General features: G+C 34.7%; 2 protein-coding genes, 1 long non-coding RNA gene and 2 pseudogenes across 7 annotated transcripts; 4 read left to right on the top strand and 1 right to left on the bottom strand.

Moving 5' to 3' along the window:
* The first annotated feature begins 499 nt into the window (after positions 1-499).
* Positions 500-860, top strand: LOC120131934. Its single transcript, XR_005516964.1, has 2 exons — positions 500-588; positions 697-860. It is a non-coding gene; the product is annotated as an uncharacterized LOC120131934 (long non-coding RNA).
* A 6,580-nt stretch (positions 861-7,440) lies between these two features.
* On the top strand, positions 7,441-8,903 carry LOC120131998 (protein BIG GRAIN 1-like A). The gene has a single exon (XM_039148852.1). The coding sequence runs from the start codon at positions 7,539-7,541 to the stop codon at positions 8,880-8,882; it is 1,344 nt and encodes a 447-aa protein (XP_039004783.1). The 5' UTR covers positions 7,441-7,538; the 3' UTR covers positions 8,883-8,903.
* Positions 8,904-14,125: 5,222 nt separating this feature from the next.
* Positions 14,126-18,012, top strand: LOC120132171 (mechanosensitive ion channel protein 10-like). Of its 5 annotated transcripts, none has more exons than XM_039148987.1 (6): positions 14,126-14,261; positions 14,771-16,172; positions 16,271-16,391; positions 16,736-17,029; positions 17,110-17,312; positions 17,418-18,012. In XM_039148987.1, exons 2-6 carry the CDS (start codon positions 14,794-14,796, stop codon positions 17,686-17,688), a joined length of 2,268 nt encoding a protein of 755 aa, XP_039004918.1. In that variant the 5' UTR covers positions 14,126-14,261; positions 14,771-14,793; the 3' UTR covers positions 17,689-18,012. The 5 variants fall into 5 exon arrangements, with proteins under 5 accessions (XP_039004918.1, XP_039004919.1, XP_039004922.1 ...); XM_039148988.1 differs by having other exon boundaries at positions 14,126-14,277; XM_039148991.1 differs by having other exon boundaries at positions 17,110-17,316; positions 17,418-17,511.
* A 51-nt stretch (positions 18,013-18,063) lies between these two features.
* Positions 18,064-20,516, bottom strand: LOC120132173 (annotated as a pseudogene).
* A 1,857-nt stretch (positions 20,517-22,373) lies between these two features.
* Positions 22,374-23,502, top strand: LOC120132132 (annotated as a pseudogene).
* The last annotated feature ends 1,749 nt before the right edge of the window (positions 23,503-25,251 follow it).

The following is a 25,251-nucleotide window of genomic DNA, read 5'->3' as shown; positions in this document are numbered from 1 at the left end:
GTCTCTGATGCTGTTCTAGATGAGTAGCGGAGACAGGGTACTTTATTCCTCCTGCTTTATTAAGTTTTGAAAAATAATTGTTTATAGAAATTACTCCCCGATGTTACCATGGATACTGGATTGTGAAAGTGGAGTCTATTTATCAGAACCGGTGTCTTCAGATCATTAAGAGCTCTGTGCTGTCTGGAACATGGATATCTGATTGCGCATAAAAGATTTCTTGTGTGTCTGTGTTTCTTTCTTCTCTAACAAAATTCTAAATGAAAGTTATATGTTGCAACTTGTTCACCTGCTTGAGATGCTGGAGCCGGTTACGTGGCTTGGGGTCACTCAACCCTTGCAGGACCTGCGAGTAAAGATGCTTGTTTTCTTTAACTCTTTTGTGGATTTACACAATAAGGCTTTGCTTCTGTAATACATGTTGAATGACAGCCTTCCTGAATCTTTTATGGTTTGAAGTCTTTTGAGCGGACAAGTACGTAATTTAAGTTTTTGCATGTGACAGTTTGGAGAAGTCCTAGCCTCAACCGAACATGATGAGGACATAATTATAGCAGAGATTGATTATTCAATACTTGAGCAACGAAGGTGACTTGGCTTCTACATAATATATGTTCTATGCATTGTGTTATATGCTTATGGTTTTATTCAATCCTAATTTCTAACGAATTTTAATTGTGTTTATATGAAATTTAGGATGAATCTCCCTTTGGCAAAGCAACGGCGTGGTGATCTCTACCAGTTGGTAGATATTCAGCGACAAAATGCCGATTGATTCGAGAAGAGAACCATGTAAAGAGCTGTGGTTAATGGTGAGAATTTTCTTTAAGAAAGGTTGAGCTCTACTAAAAATCATGGGACCGATCTTTATTCAGTTGAAGAAAATTAGGGGTAGTTTGTTTTCACTGTGCAACCTCTTCAAACCTCTTATGTATGTGCCGCGTAGACCACGCGCAGACATTATGCTTCGCAGACCGTTTGTTTTTTTAGAAGACAGAAGCTCTTCAAACGTCTGTGCGAGCTCTTTTTGGTGCAGACATAGTTTTATGTCTTCAAAGGTCTTTAAAGGTCTGCGGGAAAATTAAAATCATTTAAATATATTTTAAAAATTATTTTAAAATATAGATTGATTTATTTTAAAATATGAATTGATTTATTTTGAAATATGAAAAAAAAATTTAAAATATGAAAAAATTTATTTTAAAATATGGATTGATTTATTTTAAAATATTGATTGATTTATTTTAAAATATGAAAAAAATTATTTTAAAATATGAATTGATTTATTTTAAAATATAGAAAAATTTATTTTAAAATATGGATTGATTTATTTTAAAATATAAATTGATTTATTTTAAAATATGGAAAAAAATTATTTTAAAATATGGATTGATTTATTTTAAAATATGAATTGATTTATTTAAAATATGAAAAAAATTATTTTAAATATGGATTGATTTATTTAAAATATGATGATTTATTTTAAAATATGAAAAAAAAATTTAAAATATGGATTGATTTATTTTAAAATATATATTGATTTATTTTAAAATATGAATTGATTTATTTTAAAAAATATATTATTGTAGTTGTATGGATTATTTAAATTTCAGTATTATAAAACTAAAATTATTTAAATTTCAGTATTGTAAAATTCTTTTAAGTTTAAAAAATCAGTTTATTTTAGCAGCCTGCAGATGTTAAAAAATAAACAGTCTTCTTCTTGTAGACTGCAGATTTTTGATCCACCTCTTCTGCTGCAGATGTGGTTCACAGACTGTAGATCTTTTACCTCTTCAAAAATAAAACACCACCTTAGTTGTTAGTGGTATGTTAATCGTTGGAATGATTGCTTTGAAACCCGTTTTTGAACAATAATCGGACGTGTTACTATTTCCTTGTGAATAAATGCTAATTTAGCATGGCTTTATAACATGGATGGTAGGGCTCAGTAGGTAGGACTATGCAAAACTCATCATCACGTAATTTTGCATTAATGACACTCGAAAAAGTAAGTGAAGAACAGTTCCAAAGTAGATGACACTGATTTGCAAAAGATTCCCTTTCGCTTTTCTACTCGAACAAGTACTGCCGTAAAGTCTGAAAACCCCACCGTCTACCATCAAATACGAATGTTGATCGAGTCTTCTCCTTGGTATTTATATTTTCAACTTGTTTTTATCTTGGTTGAATGGGGTAGTCAAACCCTGTGGATAGATACCAGAGAACGCGGGTCTAAGCTAATAAGTATCATTCATGCATATCCAGAAAACGGTAGACCTACTGAATCTGGAGACATGAATATCGAAGAGGACGACGACCTTAAGCGTTAATTCACTCCTCCGACCCCATAGGCCCCAGCTATATAGCCTGTATGATGTTATCCTGATCCTCATTTACATGGGAGACCCCCAAAAATGTGGCTTTGTCTCCTGGTTATGTTCGGTTTTGGCAATAGGGTCTCCCACCACAACCCGACCTTAGCAAAAACTCTCGCAGTCAAGAACAGAAGTAGGATTTTATGAATGAAAGAACAGAAAATTATTAAAAAATATTAAATTATACGAAAAAGTTGAAATTTATAGAAACGTAGTCGGTTCATCCTGATTGCAATGTTAGTACAGAAAGATAAGCCAAACTACAGTTTGAAAAACATGAAAGTTTCATGGCTTGCACCACTGCACGTGGATGCATGATGCTCGACTCCACTACAATTGGCAAACATAAGCAAAAAGCGAACTTCCCAAAATAAGAAAGACATCATGTCTCTCTGGTTTGGTTTGCTGAGCACATTTCAGATGTTGAGAGTACTCATGGATCGCTGTCTGATATTGCTTGCTAAGCGGTGGAAGCCACCCTCGCATTTGCATCATAATTAAAACCCTCCAACATTCAAAGCTGACTGTTTGAAACCATTCGAAGAGACCAAATCACTCACCTTTCCGCATCACTCTCCCATTTTTCCCATCCCGAAGGGCACACACAAGGGTCATGATAGTCGGGACAAACGCAAGATTACATATTTGGAGTGAACTTGAACTTATAAAATTTCAGGAGGGAACGAACTTGAACTTGTAAAATTCTTGGAGACGAAAACATACTTTCAATAGAAAATACGTAAAAGAATTTAAAATATGTGATATTTTTTAATTTTTAGTGGCGACGATCGCCTCCTGTCCCGTCTAGGTCCATCCCTGATGATAGGAAACCATAAACAGCACACCATGTGGTCTTGGCAAGGAATTTTGAGGCAGGCGGCCCTTTACCCCATTCAAACAGCGATCGTAACACGATACTATGTAGTCTGTACTTTATGGGTTTCTGCTCTCCATCCTTATCGAGGATTCTTAATGATGTTGCTGGTTGATATATGCCACTGGTTTTCTCAAGGTTTTTGTAGAAAGCAAGTGGCGGTTCATGTATTGATCGGGTTTGCTAATTAGGTTAAGTGAACCTGGCACTGTGTTTTAATTTGCTATTGCATGTATAGGGATGGCAACGTCTCGGGTCGAATTGGATTTTTGGTCTACCCGAATCCGATCCGAAAATTTAAGTTTTCTACATGTATCCAGCTCAAATCGAATTTAGGAATGTCTTATCAATATGAAATATGATATGATATTTTAGGTTAAAATCCGCATCCGACTTAATCCGATCTGACTTAATATGATCCGACCTAAATATATGTATATAAACCATTATTATTAGATAAAATAAGTACATAAGTGAGAAAAAAATTAAAACGAGATTATCATAATTATCCTTAAATATATAAAAATTATAATATTGTATCGGATCATATCGTATTTTTTTTATCCTAAATTCGAACTCGACACAATCTGTCTACATCCTAAAAATTTCGATCCAACCCAATTCATATATAAATTTTTAAAATAAATAATTAACCTAATAAAATCGAATCAAGTTAAATTTATCGGATTTTGCTGAAATACTAGTAAGCATGTTTGCTTTTGGGGAAGTGGGGTGCGCCATCTTCTTTGGACCGTATATTGGCTACACCCTTTTGGGTAGGGTAGAAAAGGGGCCAATAAGATAAAAGGCATAATGCTAAAATTAAATCCTAATGTTTATCAAAATAGTAATTTTATCATTTATTCTATTTTGTAGAGTATTTTATATCTCAACGTTTTATTTTAGGATAAACTGTCATAACATTTTACAAAATAATCATTTTGTCTTTTATTCTTTTTTAAGGGGCATTTTAGGCCTTAACATTTTATTTAGGGTTAAAAAAGCTTTAATTTTGAAGCGTTAACTAATGGTTTTCATCTATAAAGAGTTTTTTTTACCTCAAAATAAAATATTGGAGACTAAAATGCTTCAAAATAAAAAAATATGGGTCAAAATGAATATTTTAGTAAACATTGAGAGTTATTTTTAGTATTATGCCTACTATAGAAGCAAAACAAAGGGTAAAGTATATCATTATTCATTTATTTATGAAAAATCTTTAATTATATAGTGATTTTAGTATTAAACTTTTAAATGCTTTAATTTTAGTATTAAATTTTAATTTATGTGTTAATTAAGGTATTATGTTGTTACATTAACAATTGAATGGCGTGGTTGTTTAATGCTAATATGTTTAATGCTAATATGTTTAATGTGAAAGTAGATTTTAATTGTTTATTCCACTTCTTTATGAAAATTATAGTTTTTCGTTTATTTTTCAACTTTCGTAAAAAATAATTTTTTTGACATCTTTTAAAATCATCTTAGACGAAGATAAACTCGTCTCGTCGTTCTATACTGCTTTATTAATTATTTTTTGTAGTTTTTTTAATTCATGAAATTAAACTCGAGAAATCTTTCACTTTTAGGTTTGGAAGTTTTTTTTTATTTTGAGGGTTTGGATATTTATTTGAAAATTCAAATAGTAAGATTTTTTTTTTTTGAAAACACAAACAACATATCTAGAAACTAGTCTCATTAGACGAATATTAAAGGAGATCAGAGTATTAAAATATTGAACTTTTAGATGAAATTTTTCAATTTGATCGAGTTTTGTGTGAAACCAATTCGATGAGAATAAATATGAGCAAAATGTGTATGTTTTGATATTGATTTTATTGTGTGACAACCGGCGATGGAGGTTGATTAATCGACAATGATAGTAGAAGGAATCGAAGTTTTACTACAAAAAAGAAAAAGAAATAAATTACCACATCATCAGGTTATAAACGATTTAACGACCCAATTTCTTAATTGAAATGCAGTGCTATAATTAATACAAAACTTGAATTTTAATAACTAATGACGTAATTTAACTAAAAATAAAAGGGAAAAAAACTTTGTTTAATCTCCTCTTCGTTTTCAGTTTCAAATTTCAAAACCATCAAAATGATTAACAATAATAATAATAAGAAGAAGAAGGCTCTCAAGATGATTAAAGATCCAAAGTTACAGGCTCCCCATTCAATTTACCATAGTTAAGATGGTCTTTTATGTCATGATTAAAAGCAATCTTCCATGCATTGGGTTTATTACTAATTTTTTGACTGTCATTTATCTTTCACCTATTTAAATATAAATAAATATTTATATGTAATTCAAATATGCATGAAATCTAAATATTTTTTAATTGAAAAGAAAAAACAGAAATTTTAAAAAAAACTCAAATTTATGCAATATCAGGGTTTAATGTGTTAATTAAACGTTAAACAACAATTATTAATCATAACCCACGTACTCCTTACATTAAATTTTTATGGCTTCGTCGCAAGTGATGTATGGATTACGTCATTTTATAATACCATGGTACAATTCGTGTTGGTTTTTCTTTTTTTAGTAAACGTGGATTACTCCATTTTCTAAAAAAAAAAAGTGAAAAAATCATACGGATAATATTTATATTTTGGGTACATTGTCCTACCGATCAGAGAGTTGTCTCACAATCGTAAGACTTACTCCCTTATGAAGAAGATTCAATAATGTATTTAATAATAACAAAATTTACGTGATTAGAATCTAATCGGTTTTGATCTGTTTTATTATTTAAATTTTTAATTTTATAAAATCATATCTAACGTTTAATTTTCTATTTCATTTTAGTACACCGTTTAAAACTTAACGTTTAAGTGTTGATAAAAAAAGGGTGAAAGTTAGTTACCAAAATGAATTAAAACTGATAGTTTAAGTATTAAATATGTTAATTTTTTAACGATGATATATTAAAATGAAACCCTAACAACACTTAACCTTCCTTAATTGTTGAGAAACAAAATAATAATATAAATGAATAAAACTGAGCCTTCCTTCCTCATTTGATTCATTATTACATAGACAATTGGTGCTTTTCTCGTTAATAAAACCGCTGTTATTAAATCATTTATTAATTATGCTCTCCCACGTGAATAAAAATTTAGGTTTCATTTGGTTTTAAGAATAAATGTTAACTGATAATAAAAAAATGTTAAGCTCCGTTTCATTTACTAAAAATATATTTTGAAAATTAAAGTTTATAAAATGTTAGGTATTTTGTTTTACTGAAATTAGATTTTAGAAAATGAAGTTTGTAAAATAAATTATATTTCGTAAATGATACTATTAGGGTGTGTTTGTTTGGGGGAATGTGAGATTCTCATGGGAATGGAATCCACATTTCCCCGTTTGGTTGACCGGGAATGTCATTCTCGGTAATCTTACATTATCATCAACAGTGGATTTTTTTTGGGTATATTACCGAAAATGTCATTACCTCCATTTCCTTAGGTATTGTTGATTACCGACGTTTTGGACTAAAATACCTTTAATTTTTTTTCTTCAAAAATATATTTATTGAATAATAAAAATTATACGAATGTTAAATTATAAATTTATCCTTAAACTATTTTAGATTTACAAAAAAAAAAATCTATAATTAAAATTTTATATGAAGTTCATGAGTTAAAATAAAATAAAAATAAAATTTTACCCTTACATTAAACATTTTTATATTTTCAATTTTGTAAAAAATTATATATAAATTTTATGAATTCAATATTTTTAAAGAAAATATATAAATATTTTTCAACTTATTAAAAAAACAAATATATAATAAGGATAATTTGGTCAAATATATATTCTAATAATTTTTTATTCCTTTAACCAAATACGGTAATCTTACATTTCTGCTAAACCAACCAAACACAAAATACAACATTCCCAGTAATCCTATTTCCTGATAATCTTACACTCCCACTGATAATTTTATATTCTGTGAACCAAACGCACCCTTAGAGTATTACTTGAGGGATATCATTTTATATATATATATATATATATATATATACGCGCTTTAGAAAAAAAGAAGAAGAAAAAAAGCAGAAGACTGCCACGTAGACAGATGGCAATCTGTCATAGCCTTCCATTGTTGGTAAGATGTAGAACGGCTTTATATACAAGTAACAAGCTTCTGTCCCCCTTCACTCCCATCTTCAATTCAAAACCCTGCAATTTTGCTTTCACCACTCTCATTGTCTTCAAAAAAACAACAGCATCAGTTTCTCCTTTAGCCCATTTTTACGAAACGAGAAGCCATGTACAGATCGGAGAAAACGGTGTACAAGCAGGGGAGAGATAACCCATCTTTCTCTTCTACTCTGCTTGACAAAATCTACCGTTCCATCGATGACGGTGACTCCACAAAAGACGACTTCAAATTCTACAGGGATACAATGCAAAACAAGCAGCACAGAGGTAGCATTAAATGCAACAAAAGTAGAGGATACGGTGGAGAGGAAGAAGATGAAGAGATGTCGAGTCTCCGGCATGCATGTTTGATCGAGAAATGGATGGAAAACAAGGCTAATGAAAAGAAACATGTTTTCTCTGATTTCGTAAGGAAATCACGTCACGAATATGATCGTGATGATCATGGCCATGATGGGGTTTTCTTTAGCTCCACTTCCACTTCCACCTCGTCTGAATCCGGTTCCGGTCGTTTCTCTTCGTCCGACACCGAATCTATGCATGTTACGAAACCCAAATCATCGTGTTTTGTAACATCGAGGTTGAAACCTGTTAGGACCAGCGAATCCATTCGGTCGGAGAAACCAGTCAAAACAGAGAAAAAAACAGAACAGAGGAAGTCAAATATGCTCGACGATTATCATTATAGTTCAGCCCCTGACTATAAACCAAAGCTCCGCGAAAGTCTTTTCAGTTCAAAATCAAGAGCCACCAAAATTTACAGCGATTTAAAGAATGTGAAACATCCCATTTCACCAGGCGGCCGGCTCGCGAATTTCATCAATTCCCTGTTCACAACAAGAGCGAGGGGCACTCCATCTTCGATCGTGAGCTGTGATGATGAAAGGAAACTGAAACCCAAACAGGTTTCAACTTGTTCGTCAGCTTCCTCGTTTTCAAGATCATGTTTAAGCAAGAACTCGCCTTCCACAAGAGAAAGGCTGCGTAACGGAGTCAAAAGAAATGTCAGGTTTTGCCCGGTGAGTATAATAGTTGATGAAGACTGCAGACCATGTGGCCAAAAATGCTTATACGAAGAAGAAGACTCGTCGAGTTCAGTGCCGGTTGCCGTTTGGAAAATCCGGAAATCTCCGTCGAGAAAGGTCGAAGAGGAAATAAAGTTCCAAGTATCGGAAAAGGCTAGGCGAGTGGAAGAAATGGCAGCAAAGTTTTTGAAAGAATATCATCTAAACCAAAGGAAGGAGTATTTTTCAAGGGGGAGTCGCAGTAATTATATAAAAGAGGAGATGGATGAAGATGAAGATGATGCAGCGAGCTATTCGAGTTCTGATTTATTCGACCTAGATCATCTTGTTCTTATCGGTAACAAAAAGTATAGGGAAGAGCTTCCGGTGTATGAAACTACTCATGTAGAAACAAATCGAGCCATTGCTAATGGCTTGACAGCGTAGTTAATTTTCACCTTTTTTGTATCTGTTTTCTAGCCTTGTTTATGCACTGTTTTACGGCCATTTTTGGTGTAAATATCCAATGGATTTCACTTTCGTTTTGGGTTTTGTTGTTTTAAGTGAGATGGGAAACTAAAGCTAGCACGTAAGACATGAAAAATAAAGTCAAAGTGTAGCATGAACAATGAAAGGGGAGCATGCAATTTTTCCTGGAAAAAAAAAGCAAGAAATGGGGATTTGTTAAATTCTTTGATCATGATCTGGAACTGAAGAGATACTGACAGCAGCACGTGATTGAAAGATGAAAAAAGAGAAAGAGAAAAGAGTGGGAAAATGAAAGATTCGAATGAATTTAGGGTATAGCGAAAGTTAAGAGAATTGCTATTAGGAGCTTTCTTTCTTGAACATTGTGTATTCGATGTAAAACGTAAAACATGTCAGCCTCATCAACAGAAACAAGCAAGAAATGGAAAGAAGATGGTCCACAGAGTTTAATGGCGATTGAACCAATTTGAACAAGAAACAAAGTTTTGCTATGATCTGATGTCAATTATTACAATCGAATCTTTGGATTCATTCACCTGCTAAAAGGGTCCAGGCACTGTAAGTTTGCCCATGGATTTTCCTACACTTTCTAAAATACAGGTCAGGCCTTTCTCCAATAGACTAGCTGAGAGCCGAGTCACCTTAAAGTTTGCCATTTTTTCATTGTGTACTCACTCACTGGTTGCTCATTAAACACCATAATCGGACCAATTACAGCAGGAGGAAAAATGGGCACGAGCCACCCACCCTGCAGATGAAAAACCTCTTAAAGTCAAAAATGTAACATGATCAGATCAGATGATAATAAACTACTAGGTTAAGCTACATTAGTTTAAGGCGGCCGGCAGTGAATTTGTAACATTATTCAAGAATTGTAGGCGGTTTTATTTTATTTTAATGCCTTCACTTTAGAGTTTGAAAAACCTTGAAAGTAGTCACAACAAAAGCCTTCATTGATGAATATAATAAGATCTAATTAATTAACTACTAGTATTGGTTAAGAATCTAGCAGTTGTAAACCTAGGGGTGTTAGTATAATCTGGATCCTATGCAGAAAAAATTTAATAGTATACTCAACTACTAAAATTAGGTACACGACGCGAATCGATCTGAATTAATCAAAACAAAATTTTAAAACCTAGATAGCAACGAAAAAAAATACCCACAAAATTTGACCATTTCATCTCTTTTATTTAAGATATGAACGTGTTTCAAATGTTCGCAGGAAGGGTTCGGGGCCCAAGGTTATGTTAGTTTGAGAGGATCGAGTTATGGAGTTGGGAACATGAGATTAGCTTCAAGTTTCCAAGTTTCTTTGTATTGTCGTATAAGGCATGAAAACGACAAACCAACCAACCACCAATGAGTTCATAAAAATATAATATATAGGCGACGGTGGGGGTTAAGGTTCCCTTCCAAGTGTATTCCAATCCATCTTAAACCCTAATATATCGCTATGAACATAGATTGACGCATAATTTTATATTAAGAAATTCCTAAGAGATGAAAATGAATTATCAATAAAAAATATAAAAATTTTAAAATATATGATAACTTAAAATTTTTAAGGAGTCAACGGCCATTAACCATCCTCCTTCTACTCGTCCCTGTGTATGAATGTATTAAGAGGACTTAGGGTTATCTTTCATTGTTATGATGTTAACTTCTATCTTGAAATGCCGACGGGTCTAGCTAACCACCATGTTTTGGAACCATTTAACGTAGTTTGTAAACTTGCATCGTTCCAACGACCCCAATCATTTCCTTGAAGTTAAAAGCACAAACTGAATGAGGTTTTAGGGTCGAGCAAATGGCCTAACCTAGCTGGTATCCATTTAACTTGTTAAAAGCTTTGATTTCAATATTGCAGGAAGAAATGATGAATGCAATAATTGCATTAATTTTCACTATCCATGCACGCTTTCAAATCTCGCAGGGTATGGACCATGTTTCTGTGGCCCAGTTTTGTTTTGTGTGGATTTTTCTGAAAATGAGCAGAGCAGGACAGGGCAACCATATTGCATTGTCGACGCAACGGGTGTCGATTAAAAGGGTTATTGAGTGTTCGTTGTCAATGATTACAAGGGTAAACTATATATTTAGTCACTCACTTATTTCTGTCATTCTGTTTTGATCACTTAACTATTTATTCTTGAACAAGTACGTGACTAAATACGTAATGATTGTTTCGGAAAGGGTTTGGTCACCTCAACGAACACACAGTGACTGCAACGGGGAAAGCAACAACGTTCGAATCGGCCGACTCCAAATGAGAGCAGCGGGTACAGTAATAGCCTTTGGACCACATTTTCTTATTTGTTAGGTGAATCCTTTGTACCAAACGATTTTGATTAGGTTTTAGGTCCCGGTTTTACAGATTTTCAACCTTCCATAATTGAAAACGTACATAATAATACAAGGCCTCCTCTGAATAACGTGGTCCATTTCTTCAGTCTGGCAAACCACTGTTTCAACCATACATTAAAAACTGCATGATAAACACATAAACCAAATGGTCGGCATAGATTGTTTTTTGGATTGATTTCATTTACCCGTTTTATACTCCCTTCTATGGCACTGCTATAAATAGTAAGTGGGTATTGAATGACCAGGAAAAAATGGGCCTTTGAACTTCGAGTTATGTCTCTTTTGGGCTCAAGAAGTTGAAACATTATTGGAGCCGTTTTTTTATTGGGATGATCGTATTTTTAAAAAAAAAACTAATATAATTTTTAGGATTAACCACCGACTTTTATCATTTATTTAAAAAAATATAAGATATGTTCGATTTAGTTTTTAATTAAGATATGGTCGTCCCGAGTTAACTGCCCTTAACAACAATTAAATATTTTTATATAATCACACATTTGGTCAATATTATTTACACATTATCTCAATTTAGTTATACTTTTACCGAATTAAAATAAATTTAATCCTCCAATCGAATGATGCCACGTGTCACTATTCGTTTGGAGGACTAATTTTATTTTAAATTAATATATTTATTTTTACCAATCAGAGAGTGACATGTGTCACCCTCTAGTTGAAAGAAAGCAACGGAAAACAAACCGGGGCAAAAAAGATTCAAACCTTGGCCACTTAAGAAACTAAACATGTATCCAACCATTATGTCAAGACCATTGATTAGTCTAAAGTAGACAACATGATGTATATATTTTGTATTTTGGTGTATAAATACTTAAATTCATAATATTTTTTATATATTAACTTATTAAATATATTTTATTATTAACCTAATAATATTTTGGTGTATAAATACTTAAATTCATAATATTTTCATTTAAAAATATATTTTATGTTAAAACTTAATTAAAAATATGACTAAATTAAGAGAATATAAATAATAGAAATCAAATATTCGAATATACAATCCGGTCGTCCAATTTTTTACCAAACCAGTTATACAATCCGGTTTTAAAATATCCGATCCGGTTTAAAAAAAACTGATTTTCCTAAATTCAATTTCGGATATTTTTTTACACAAAATCGAATATTCGAATTTTTTTTTATGCAGCTCTAAATCCAAGCATAACACCGAAGGATCAGCTGCATGGGCCTGTAAACAACAGGCGAAAATATATATAACATCTTTTATATATATATATATATATAACAAAATTGACCTGATATATATTTTATATTTCAAGCCATCTTCAGGACTCTGCATATTTTTTATTTGTTAAACAAATTTGACTTTTCGTAAAGGATATTTAAGGATTAGGTGGATTCATATTTTATATTTAAAGGGTATATTCCAGGAGTCATTCATTATTTTTTTTCTTCAAAATTTCGGCCTTGATTTATTTTATAAATATTTTATTAATAGTATTGGGTATATTCCAGGCGTCACATCACATGCCACCAGATCGAAAAACACGTCATGCCTAGCGCACTAAAAATAAATAACGGACCGCGTTGCAGAGGAGCGAAGCCCTACCTCGTACTACGAGATCTTTAAATTCCATATATACCCTTTGTCTGTTCGTTCACTTCGAGTCCCGCCCCTGCATTAAGGGTGTATTTGGTTGGAGGAATGTGAAATTCACATAGGAATAAAATCTACATTCTCCCATTTGGTTAGCCGAAAATGTCATTTTCGGTAATCTTATATTACCAATAGTAAATTTTTTGGGGTATATTACCAGGAATGTCATTACCTCTCTTTCTTTAGGTATTGTTGGATTACCGGAGTTTTGGACTAAAATACCCTTAAAAAATTTCTTTAAAAAATGTCATTATTTTGTTATTGAATAATAAAAATTCTATGAATGTTAAATTATAAAATTATCTTTAAACTATTTTAGATTTACAAAAAAAATCTATAATTAAAATTTTATATAAAGTTCAGGGGTTAAAATAAAATTTTACCATTTCATTAAACCTTTTTATATTTTTAATTTTGTAAAAAAAATTATATAAATTTTATGAATTTAAATTATTTTAAAGAAAATATATAAATATTTTTCAACTTGTTAAAAAACAAATGTATAATAAGGACAATTTGGTTAAATATACATTCTAATAATCTTTTATTTCTTTAACCAAACACGGTAATCTTACATTCCTACTAAATCAACCAAAGACAAAATACAACATTTTCAATAATTATATTCCCTGATAATCTTTTATTATCACTGGTAATCTTATATTACGTAAACCAAACGCACCCTAAAAGGTAATGGAGTTGGGACGTATCAGGACTTCATATATATTTATATATATATAAATGAAAGTTATTATCAAAAATATAAAGTTTTTAATATTTTGATAAAATATTATCTAAAATATTATTATTTCTATCGAATATATTAATGTTGAGCTTTATGTAAAAAATTCAACATTTTCTGTAAAATATTATTTAAAATATTATATTTTTACAAAAAAAAATAATATTAGACGTTTTATCGGAAATATTAAAAATATTAATAAATACGGTAAAAGATAATATTTTAAATAATTTTTTACCGAAAATATTAAAAACATATTCATATTTCTAATAACATATTTATTTAATCGTATATTAAGACTGTCGTACGATAAAACTACCCGATTTGAATATCACAAATACTGAAAATACAAAAAAAAACCAGAAACTATGAATAAAAAAAAAATTTCTTTCCCCTAAGCATCACTTAAAATAACAGATATTTTTTTGACTCCATTGTTGACTTCCAAAAATCTATGTTTTCCCTTTCCCTGCTCTCTGCAGGCGTTCATTTTTATCGGGGCACTTCTCATACATTTCTTCCTCCATTTCTGGGTTTGATAACGTGCAATTAACCAGTGCAAGTGCTTGTCTTTCACTTTCTGAACCAGATATCTCTACATCTTGGTATTCTTCTAGTTTATTTCTTCCGTTTCAACTTCTTTCCCGCTCATCTTTTCTATCTTTGTGCTTGTTAGAGGTGTGAACTCGAGCTTCTTCTTTTTACACTTTCTGGGTGTTCTTTGGACGTTGTTTTTGGGAAACCTTTGGTTTTGTTTTTTTTTTCAGGTAAAGGTAAAGTGTGCACCCAGCTCTTTTGATGCTGAAGTTGAATGATAATCGTCTTATTTTTTCGTCAAAGAAAGTTGATTCTTTGTTTACTATGGGTTGCCATTGATTTAATAAGGTTTTCGGCGCTGCTTTAACGGTTGTTAAGATGTCGTGAAAGAAAGTTCGTATTTTTATATGTAAAGTTTGCCCCTTTGTTTCCCCCTTTAACAATCTGTATTTGATCTGTTGACAGGGGATAGTGTGACCCCCTCTTTTGTTGCTAAACCTCATTCTTTTTCTGTAAGAGGAACCCTACTTCTTTGCTTAATGTTCTTTCATCTCTTACCAGAGTTTTGACGGAAAACTAATGCAATGGCCGGGGAGGGAAACAATGAAGGAAGACAAGTGGTGATCAATGTTACCGGTGAAGAAAATTCGAAAGGGCCAAAAGGGTCTTATCCAAGAGAAGCAGAGGCATTGGACCCTAAGCTTAATTCTCAAGGTTCACCCAATGAAGCATTAACCCAATCTAGTGGTGTTACTGCTGATCCTACTCCAAATAAGCCGAATATAGCCCTAGTTGCAGGTAATGGGCCTCCTCTAAGACGAAGGTCATTCGCCAAATCCAACTCAAGATTTGGAGAACAATATTATGTCCCTGAATCTGATCGAATGGATGACAATAATTTAGCTAAGCAAGAACAAGCTGGTGGTAATTCACCTCATAGACTCTCCTCTATCATTAAGGCCTCCCCTAATAACAAGTCGTCTAGAAGTATTAGGACAGATTCTGCTGTGTCGAAGACGTATTCAACGGCCTCTAGAGGCCCCACCGGGGAAGATGAGAATGAGGAGATAATCAAGAAGGTTAAACTGAAAAAGGAGAATCTTAATGGAGTGAAACCCAAGGTTGTGATTGAGTGGCTTGTATGTGTGTTGCTATTGGGGTGTTTGATAACTAGCTTAACTTTAGGTAAAGAAAAGAACATCCTTTTGTGGGGTTTGGAAATTTGGAAATGGTGTGTACTTGTGGTGGTTATAATCTGTGGCTTCTTAGTTACTTCTTGGTTTATGCTTCTGGTTGTTTTCTTGATTGAGATTAACTTTCTGCTTCGGAAGAAAGTTCTGTATTTCGTTCATGGTTTGAAGAAGAGTGTTCAGGTGTTTATTTGGCTTAGCACAGTTCTTGTTACTTGGGTTATTCTGTTTCATGATGTGGAGAGATCGAAGACTGGCGCAAAAGTTATGGTTTATGTAACCTGGACTACTGTAAGCATAGTCATTGGGGCATTTCTGTGGTTGTTGAAGACTTTGTTGTTAAAGATATTGGCTTCGAATTTCCATAGGAACAAATTCTTTGATAGAGTACAAGAATCGATCTTCCATCACTATGTGCTTAAGACCCTTTCAGGACCACCATTTATGGAGAATGATGGGATTCAAAAACCGCCTTCTCAGCTGATTGTTAGCAATTCAAAAAAGGGTAAAGAACCTAAAACGAAAAGGTTGGTTGACATGGGAAAGGTCCATAGGTTGAAGCGAGAAAAAGTTTCAGCTTGGCATATGAAGGTGTTGGTGGACGCTATCACGAATTCAGGGTTTTCCACGGTCTCCAATACATTAAAGGAAATTACTTGCGATGAAGGTGGCGAACAAGAGGATAATGAAATTACCAATGAGGAGGAGGCACAATATGTTGCTCATCAAATTTTTGCACATGTAGCCAAACATGACAGTAATCACAATCGCACGTGAGAAAATCAGCCTTCCATGATGTTTATAGTGATTTTCCTGCCGATTATTTTTATTTTTAAATTTCGTGCTCTAAATATATGCTCTTTATGATCAGTTACATTGATGAGGATGACCTCTTAAGATTCATGATTCAGGAGGAGGTGGATCTTGTGTTTCCTTTGTTTGAAGGTTCAAACACCAGTAAAATTGACAGAAAAAGTTTCACACACTGGGTGGTAAGAACTCTATATGAATCCAATATCCCGAGTAACATTTAAACTTTTTTTTATATACTTTGTGTGTGTGTGTGTGTTTTACCTTGCAAATATCAAGTAGTGGCAAATTTTACTAGTTAGATCCAGGAAGAGATTTTAATGTTTTGACTGTGATGACTCAAAACTAAATTTTCAGTACTCAACAAGATGGAGCAATGATAATCTAACTTCTCTAATGCTTTTTGTGCTTCTTTCTAATGAAGCGCATACTATCCATGAAGATAAGGCTTTGTTCTGATTAAGGAAAGCCATCCATGAAGAAAAGGCTTCTTGATTTACATGCCTGCATTTGTTATTTCATGCAGATAAAGGTTTACCAGGATCGGAAAACACTAGTACATGCTTTGAGTGACACCAAAACAGCTGTGAAGCAGTTGAATACACTCGTGACGGTGATCCTGATGGTTGTTACTTTTATCATATGGCTTCTTTTGGTAGAAATTGCAACCACAAAACTGCTTTTGCTGCTTTCATCACAGCTTGTTGTGGCAGCTTTTATGTTTGGAAATACCTGCAAGACCATATTTGAAGCTATCATATTCGTGTTTGTGATGCACCCATTCGATGTTGGCGACCGTTGTGTGGTTGATGGTGTTCAGGTAACTACTGAAAAAAAGATATACTCCATACTGTCTTGGAAAACTTTACTAATTATGCTCATCGCTCGGTTAACTCACAGTTGCTGGTTGAGGAGATGAATATATTAACGACCGTCTTCCTGAAGCTAGATAATGAAAAGGTGTACTACCCGAATTCAGTTTTGGCTTCAAAACCCATCAGCAACTATTACAGAAGCCCAGATATGGGTGATACGATAGAGTTCTCGATCGATTTTATGACCCCAGCAAAGACAATAGGCAAGCTGAAAGAAGAGATAAATAAGTAAGTTGACTGTAGCTTTATACGACCTTTAATCCATATTCTTCGGCACTCCAAGTTCATTTTGGTGTGTAAATTCATTTTGTTTCTGCTGTCATGTCTAATCAGGCATCTGGAATCCAATACCCTGTGGCATCCTAACCACCTTGTGGTGGTGAAGGAGATTGAGAATGTCAACAAGTTAAAGATGGCGCTCTTTTGCAATCACACGATGAATTTCCAGGACTTTAGAGAGAAGAACAGGCGACGAACTGAACTGGTGCTCGAGTTGAAGAGGATCTTTGAGGAGCTTGGTATACGATACAATCTCCTCCCGCAACATGTGAATTTCAACCAAGTCAATCAAGACAGGCCCAATGCAACATATGCGACCTCTTGATCATTATTGCTCATCTGCTCGAGTGTTTTATATCATAGGTAAGCATTCGATCTTTGTACCAACTAGTGATGAAATGGGCGTACACTGTAACCAGAGCTTGGGACAAGACACAAGCTCTGTAATGTAGTGTTCTGTTTTGGTTTCTGTTTAATTTAACTTATCAAGTCTAATGTAGGACGAATGCTGATCGGCATGATTTTACACGCTGGTGCTCTATCATCAAATGTCACGCATAACCTCAAGTCATCATCAATTTGAATTTTGATGATTTGAATTTTGATGACGGATGATAATGCATTTTAACATCTTGGATGATTGAGACCATCTATTTACGATTTAATCCACTAGATCGTCAGGCCGTAAACACAGTTGAGCTTCATACACAATGTAGAGGCATGCAAAATTAAACTCATTTGGCAAAACAGAGTTCATACAGGCAAAACTCTAGTTATTGTCCTTTGATTAAAGAGATGGAAACTTTTGAGTGAAATACTACATTTAAACTTGTGGAGGGTCTAATCTAACTCTAAACTGCCATGGGAACCACGATATTGGTCGGGGGAACAACCGTTACTGTTTCTCTAAACTCTTCCTCTTCCTTGGGTGGGTGGATGGTAACAAGATCAGGCAATGGGGTCACGGGGCCCTGCTTGCCTTTGGGATCCCAATCCAGCATTATTTTAACTTTGATACCCAGCACGCCCTGTGAGCATTTCAAACAGAACTAGGAGTCTCAAATATGCAACAAAATTATCGTGGTACAGAATGAAAGGTGTAGAAAAATATACACGACCAAAAATGGATAAATCCAAAGTCAAAGATCTTAAAACCAAAACTCATAGCTGGGGTAGTATTACTATTATTGTAATATCAGTAAAAGCAACTTCAACTGACCTGCCTAAGGAGGACATGTCTAACAGCAGAATCAATATATTCCTTGACAGGATGACCAGCGGATATCATGTAGCCATCATTGAACTTCATGGACTTTGCTCGCTGAGCATGGAGCTTTCCACTCACTATAACCTAAGTGCACATTCAAAAACATAAAGACGTGTATATTTACGGGTCGAAGCAATCAGCAATGAGGAGGATTAGTGGATTAACCTCACATCCTTTGGTCCCACTCTCCATTACAAATCTGAGAACAAAGCCCTAGAACATGAAAAAGTATGAAGTTAGCCCCACATCGAGGAAGAACCAAAAACCCTACTTATCCATCTGTTTTAAGGGGTAGAAATGAATGCTGACATTTGATCAAGGAAACAATGACTTAAAATACCAAGTACAACAACATTCTCATGAGTTTGGTCAGCAAAAAAACCTAAAATTACCTTCTCTACATCAAGGTGGGGAAAAAGAAAAGAAAAAGTAGCTACAAAAGAGTCATCATACATTATTCAACCAACTGGAACTTTAGTGCATGTGGGAGAATATTCCAAACTCCAAGCACCTTAAATTGAGCACAAGAAACCTGACAAACTCCATCAAAATCTTTTATTTGGGCATTTGATTACACCCCCGAAGGCTTTCATGCAACAAATGGGGGCAAAACAGTAATACATCAATGCCTGTGCAAAAAGAGAGTTGCTACACGCACACATTTAATAAGAAATATATTCGATGAAATCTACCATCCAGATTGTCACTGCAAGACGTATATGTGTATACTCCTCGACCTAAGAAAGCTAGATGGCATAAAAATATTGTCATCCTCAGACACGAGAGAGGCACTACTCATGGCAACCAACTCGCTGTAAAGATGACTTAGACCAAGAAAACTTACACACCAAAGTAAATTGGAAAAATGTATTTTCAAATCCAAGCAGCAAAAGCACAAACTCAAGAAAAGCAAGTACTTTATGTTATATATTGCATAATACAGTCAAATATGTAATACCCCAATGCAGCATAACATTTAATTCATTTACCTCTGAGCAGCAAGGCCTCCAAGGAGCTTGTAAAGCAGGGACTCGGCCTGTGCAATGGCACAAAGACCCCTGTGGTTAACTTTCTCACTTCTCAGCATAGAGTTCTACACTGTTCTCTGGAAACTTGAATCTTTTCTGAACAACAGAAGTCAGCTCTCCAATCCTCCTGCCCTTCTCACCTGACATTGAATTATCAAATGAATTACACGACTGTGATTAACATTACCTATCACAGTAGGGGGGGGGGAAAGAACTGCCAACACATTGAAAAACTTTGGAAAATCGCCAAGAACATTTTGGGTACGAGTAGCTCTAATGATGATCTCAGTACGCGTAGGAGTAACTCTAACTTCAACTCCAGAGTATCCATCCTCAGCAAGCTCCCTTGTTAACACCTCATTTAGTTCTGCATAAAAACACTCCATCCGCTACGAACTGTTCATCCAATCAAATCGTAAATAAAAACTTCATGTAATATAAGTACTCACCTCAACTGAATTAAATTCCCCACCTTCGCGCAATTTTTTGTTCAAAAGATCATATCGATTAGGTTACCTTATTATATTAAACAGATATAAAATAGATCTCAGTTTCAAACCAATACAACACTTCCAAATAAAAGAAAAACTAACAACAATTTGAGTAATTACAAATACTTTATTGTGTATTTAGGGGGGGGGAAACAAGCCATTTTAATATAACATTTGCTACTATACAACGAAAAACTTCAAATCTAAATAAATTATGGGAAATAAAAGAGAGAAAACTAGAGTGGACGAACATTGCGCTTCTTGCTAATCTGGGTAGCCATGATTTTTGAGAGATTACAATAGAGAGACCGGTAAGTTGAAACGAATACTTGTTTCTTCGCCGCTTTGTTATCTAACTAGGGTTTTTTATGGAGCGAAAATATACGACGGGCGGTTAGGGTTAAGTACATAAAATTACCTTTCAACCCAAAATTCAAATGATCGCATAGTATTTTTTAAAAGGAAAATTAAGCTGAAAAAATTTATCACGTGGTGAGAGTAATATTTCTTTAAAAATTAATTTGTAATAAGAATAAGATCACATTTTATTAAAAATAATTTTAAATTATTTATATTAAACATTTACACCCTTAATATTTTTAGTATTCAAATTTGAGACTTTAAAAATAACATTAATTCATTTTTCACCAAAATCACTCGGTTCAAATAACAGTGTTGGCCGTAGGTCGCCATGCCTTCCGGACGACCTACTAGGTCGCCATGTATTCCCGGCGAGCACGGCGAGCTACGAGAAATTGCATGTTCCATGCACGTCCCAACACGCTGGGCATCCGAGGCCATCCGACCGAGCTATGCGAGGGCATTCGAGGCCATCCGTGCGAGGGAATCCGAGGGCAGCCGAGCGAGCTATGCGAGGGACTCCGAGCGAGCGAGCAAGGGTAGGTCGCCCGGAGTGCATGGCGACCTACAAGGTCACCCGGAGGGCATGTCGACCTATGTGTTGGGACGTGCATGTGTCATGCAACACGTTCATTCTCTCTGTGAGTTCGCCGGGAAGCTGGCCACGTAGTAGGTCGCCCGGAGGGCATGGCGACCTACGGCCAACACTGTGAATTTCACCCTATTTGAGCAATTAATCTGGAGAGTGCATTATCTCGTGAATTAATTTCTTCTAGAACATTATCTCGAAAGTTTTGTCATTTTTAGTATATATTATTTTTCGTGTTTTAATTTTGGATAACTTTGTTATTTCTTTTGCTTTCTGTCCATGGTTGATTTTTTTAGTCAATTTTTTTAGGTTGACTAATTATTATTTAAAATTTAATATTGATAAAAATATGTAAAATATATATTTTAAAAACTTTAAATCAAATAGTTTTAATATATATTTTATAAAATTTAATTGTTTAAAATAATCATGGTCAAAAGTTTAAAATTTTTGATTTTTTAAAAGTTAATAATTGATATTTTTTGTGGGACGGAGGGAGTAAAGAAATGAAAATAAATCTAAAATGAGTAGAATTATATTTAAAATAACTTGCAAATAAATAATTTTATAACAGATAAAAAAGTTAACTTTTACTTTTGTTACTTTTGTTTGGTCGACAGTAACATCAGCTTCAGTGTTGGTGGTCGACGGTCGATGCTTCTTCTTCATCAGCCTCAGTGTTCTTGTTTAATGATTATTGAAAATATTATAATTATATATGTTTAGTTTACAATTATAATTATAAATATTCATTGTAATTTTAGGTGTTTTTCTTTTAATCAAATTAGCAAATTTTATTCAAAAGTAATTATACTTTTACTAAAATTACATTTCTTTAATTTAAATTATTAATAATAATCTCAATTACAAAGCGAGCGTTAAACTTAATTTGTTATGAACTTATAATAATTTAAAGCAGAGTAAAAGTAAAACATTTAAAATATATGTATGTTGTTTTTGTAAGTCAATAATTCATTTAGATTTTAAAAATAATTTAAAAATAGAAATATAATCTACCCTCTTATTTTTTTCCGATTAAGCCTAATAAGAATAGAAATTAAGAAATAGAGTACTCATCTCTTGGTGTGTTTTCCCCCTAATACAGAGTAGGTTTTGTGGGCTGGACTGTCTCTCACCATTTATTAGGCAAAATCGAGTCAGCGGTCCTAAGAACCAGCCTCTTCCCCTCCATCAACCATTCATGTCGATTCCGTTTATATCTCCCTTTTGTCCTCTCATAGACTGCCCTCTTTTCACTTTCTAAACTTTTTTTTGCCAACGGAAATGAATCCAAACGAGTACCCAGGGTTTTTCTTGGGCACATTCAGTATCAAGAGGAACCAAATGAAGGTCATGGATGGTGTTCACGAGCAGGAACTTGAAGACATTGAGCTTTTCCAAAGGCATGTTTCCGATCGTTTCTCCGAGCTCCTAACACCACCCCATGGCGATGCCGTTCTCTCCATTTCCTGACTACGCAAACTTCTCGATGTTTTCCTTTGCTGCGAAGCCGAATTCGAGGCCATTGTCCTAGTGGATCGTGACCCTTCCCAGCTCTCCAAGCCTCCCTTCGATCGCTTGATCCCCGAATTACTCGAACGCGCCGTTAAGACCCTGGACATCTGTAATGCCGTCACCAATGGGGTTGAGTCCGTTCGGCATTGCCAAAAACTTGCCGAGATCGCTGTTCGGCTTTGGAAAAAACCCATCGGGGACGGCCAAGTAAAGCTTGCTAAAAGGGCATTGATCACGCTCATGTCGGCAATGAACCTTGACGATAAAGAAGGCACTCATACTAAAGCGACGGAAAGGAGTTGGTCCTTTGGTCGCCGAGCTGGCAGCAAAGATCGAGTCGCCGGTCATTTCAAGTCACTTTCCTGGCAGGTGGCGAAGAATTGGTTATTGGTCATCCGCGAAACAGATTCAGTCCATGATTTACAACCTCGTCGTGCCACTCGGAGCGGATGCTTCCGGTCTGCCATCTCCCATTTACACAATGAACGTGATCTTGATCTTCTTGATGTGGGCATTGGTAGCCGACATACCTTGTCAAGAGAGGAACGGTCTGCCCACGAATTTCCGAGTTCCCAAGCAATTCAACTGGGCGCACAGCTTGATCGGGTTGCATGAGAAGATCGCGGATGAGTGGAAGAAGAACGAGAAGAAAGGGATGGCCGGATTGCTCGACGAGATGCAGAAGATGGAGAGATCGGCTCATAGTCTGATAGACTTCACGGAATCATTCCATTTCCCCGTAGAGGCCGACAAATTAAAGGAAGCGGCAGAATAGAACAAGGATTGACGCCATTACAGATGCATATCAGGGAAGTGTTTCATAGGATTGTACGAAGCAGAACCGAGTTCCTCGATGTGTTGGAGAAAGGTTCTGCACCAGTCATATAACCGTGTTTAATGTTACTACAAAATTTACGAGGCCACTTTCATCTTCCCCCGGCGGCTTGTCTTTGGCCCATCAACACCCACACTATGAACCTGCAACATAACATGTATATTTACTTCTACTTTGTTAATTATATCACACATTTTTGAATTACTTCTAAATTGATTCACAGATTGTAATCACAGATTGTAATCACAGATTGTAAAGTACACAAATAAAATTGACGAGAGAATATTTAATATTTTATTTATGCAATCGTATAGAAATATATTTATATATGTTGGAACCGTCTTTCGGTTAGGCATCGAAATTGGGCTTTAACTTGGATAATTGGGTTAGAGTCGCCACCGACCACTTTAAAACGAATTTAGGTGGGTCGGACACCATCTTACCTGATCTGCGTTGTACCAGAAATATGTCGGGTTCGGGAGTCGATTACGGTTAAGGAAGGATTAGCACCCTTAAACCGCCCTTTCGGTGCCAATTAATTTGTCAGTTGTCTTTAATTGCGAAAATTAAAATTAAAATTTAACATATTCGATTTAAATTACTTATCTTTGATCGATTGAGATCTCTACTAAAAAAGGTCAGAAAACAATGTTAGATAGAAAAATAAATAAATAAAAATAAAAGGAAAACGATAAAGAAAAATTAAAACAAAATCTAAGGAAAAAAAATTAAAGGTAATAATATGGAAACAATATGAAGTAAAATAAATAATACTTAATATAATTAAAACATAATAATAATAATAATAAAATAAGAATTTAGGTGGTCAAATTGTAGAAAAATGTAAAATATGAAAAGGGATCGGGTTGAATAAATTGAAAATCCAGGGGCCAAATTGCATACAGTGACTGAAATGGATTGCGATTCAAACGTTGGGGGACCACGGAGAGAATTAAACTTTCTCCTAATTACCAAGAGACCCCTGGTATATAAATACCCAAAAACCCTCTTTTCCTCTTCATTCTCACCATTTCTCCAAGCCTTCATCTCTCTCAAACGAGAGAATACTCTCGACCAAGCTAACCGGCTGAACTCCGGCCACCGATTACCGCCGCCGAGCGGCGCCCGATAAACCAAAATTCACCTTGAAACACTCGTCTCAACGCCCCCAAGCCAAAACCGAAACCTAAACACTCAATAAATCCCCCCATCGGCGTAGATCTACGCTCAAAGCTTCGTCTTGTACCTTTTTCGATGAGTCTTCTCGGCTTCCCGACGTGCTCCTCTCTCGACGATATCCTCGTCTTTGTTTAGATTTTTACTTGCTTGGATTTACTGTTGTGGGGCTTTTGACCTTTGGTTTATATGTTTCTTGGCTTACTGATCTCTCTTTGTTTGTTGGTTTCGATGATATTTGGTGTAGATGGTTGTATACTGTTGATGGTTTGATCTCTCTGTTCATCTCCTATGATGTGTGTACTGTTGTGCCTCGATGTACTATGGTTTTGTGATGATGGTTGATGGTATGAGTTTGTGATCGTTTTGTCTAGATTTGGTTGTGTTTAGCTGTGTTGCCTGGTTTCGCTCGGTTTACTGTTGATCCTCCTCCCTTTTGCATAGCCTAACCGGGGGCTTTTTATAGCCCCGGTGTTGGCCGTTCAGGTTCCGAGATGAGCGGGATCGTGGTGGGTTGTTGTCGAGTGCCCCAGGATGGTTCAGTCCCGGGGATCTCGGCCGGACACTTCTGGCCGTTTGGCATGACTGGCCGTGTTGGTTTCCCATACGGCGCAGTGCTATGAGACA

The sequence above is a fragment of the Hibiscus syriacus genome, unplaced genomic scaffold (genome assembly GCF_006381635.1).
Source record: "Hibiscus syriacus cultivar Baekdansim isolate YM2019G1 unplaced genomic scaffold, ASM638163v2 tig00110557_pilon, whole genome shotgun sequence".
Lineage (NCBI taxonomy): Eukaryota > Viridiplantae > Streptophyta > Magnoliopsida > Malvales > Malvaceae > Hibiscus > Hibiscus syriacus.
This window is presented reverse-complemented; position numbering and strand designations above follow the sequence as displayed.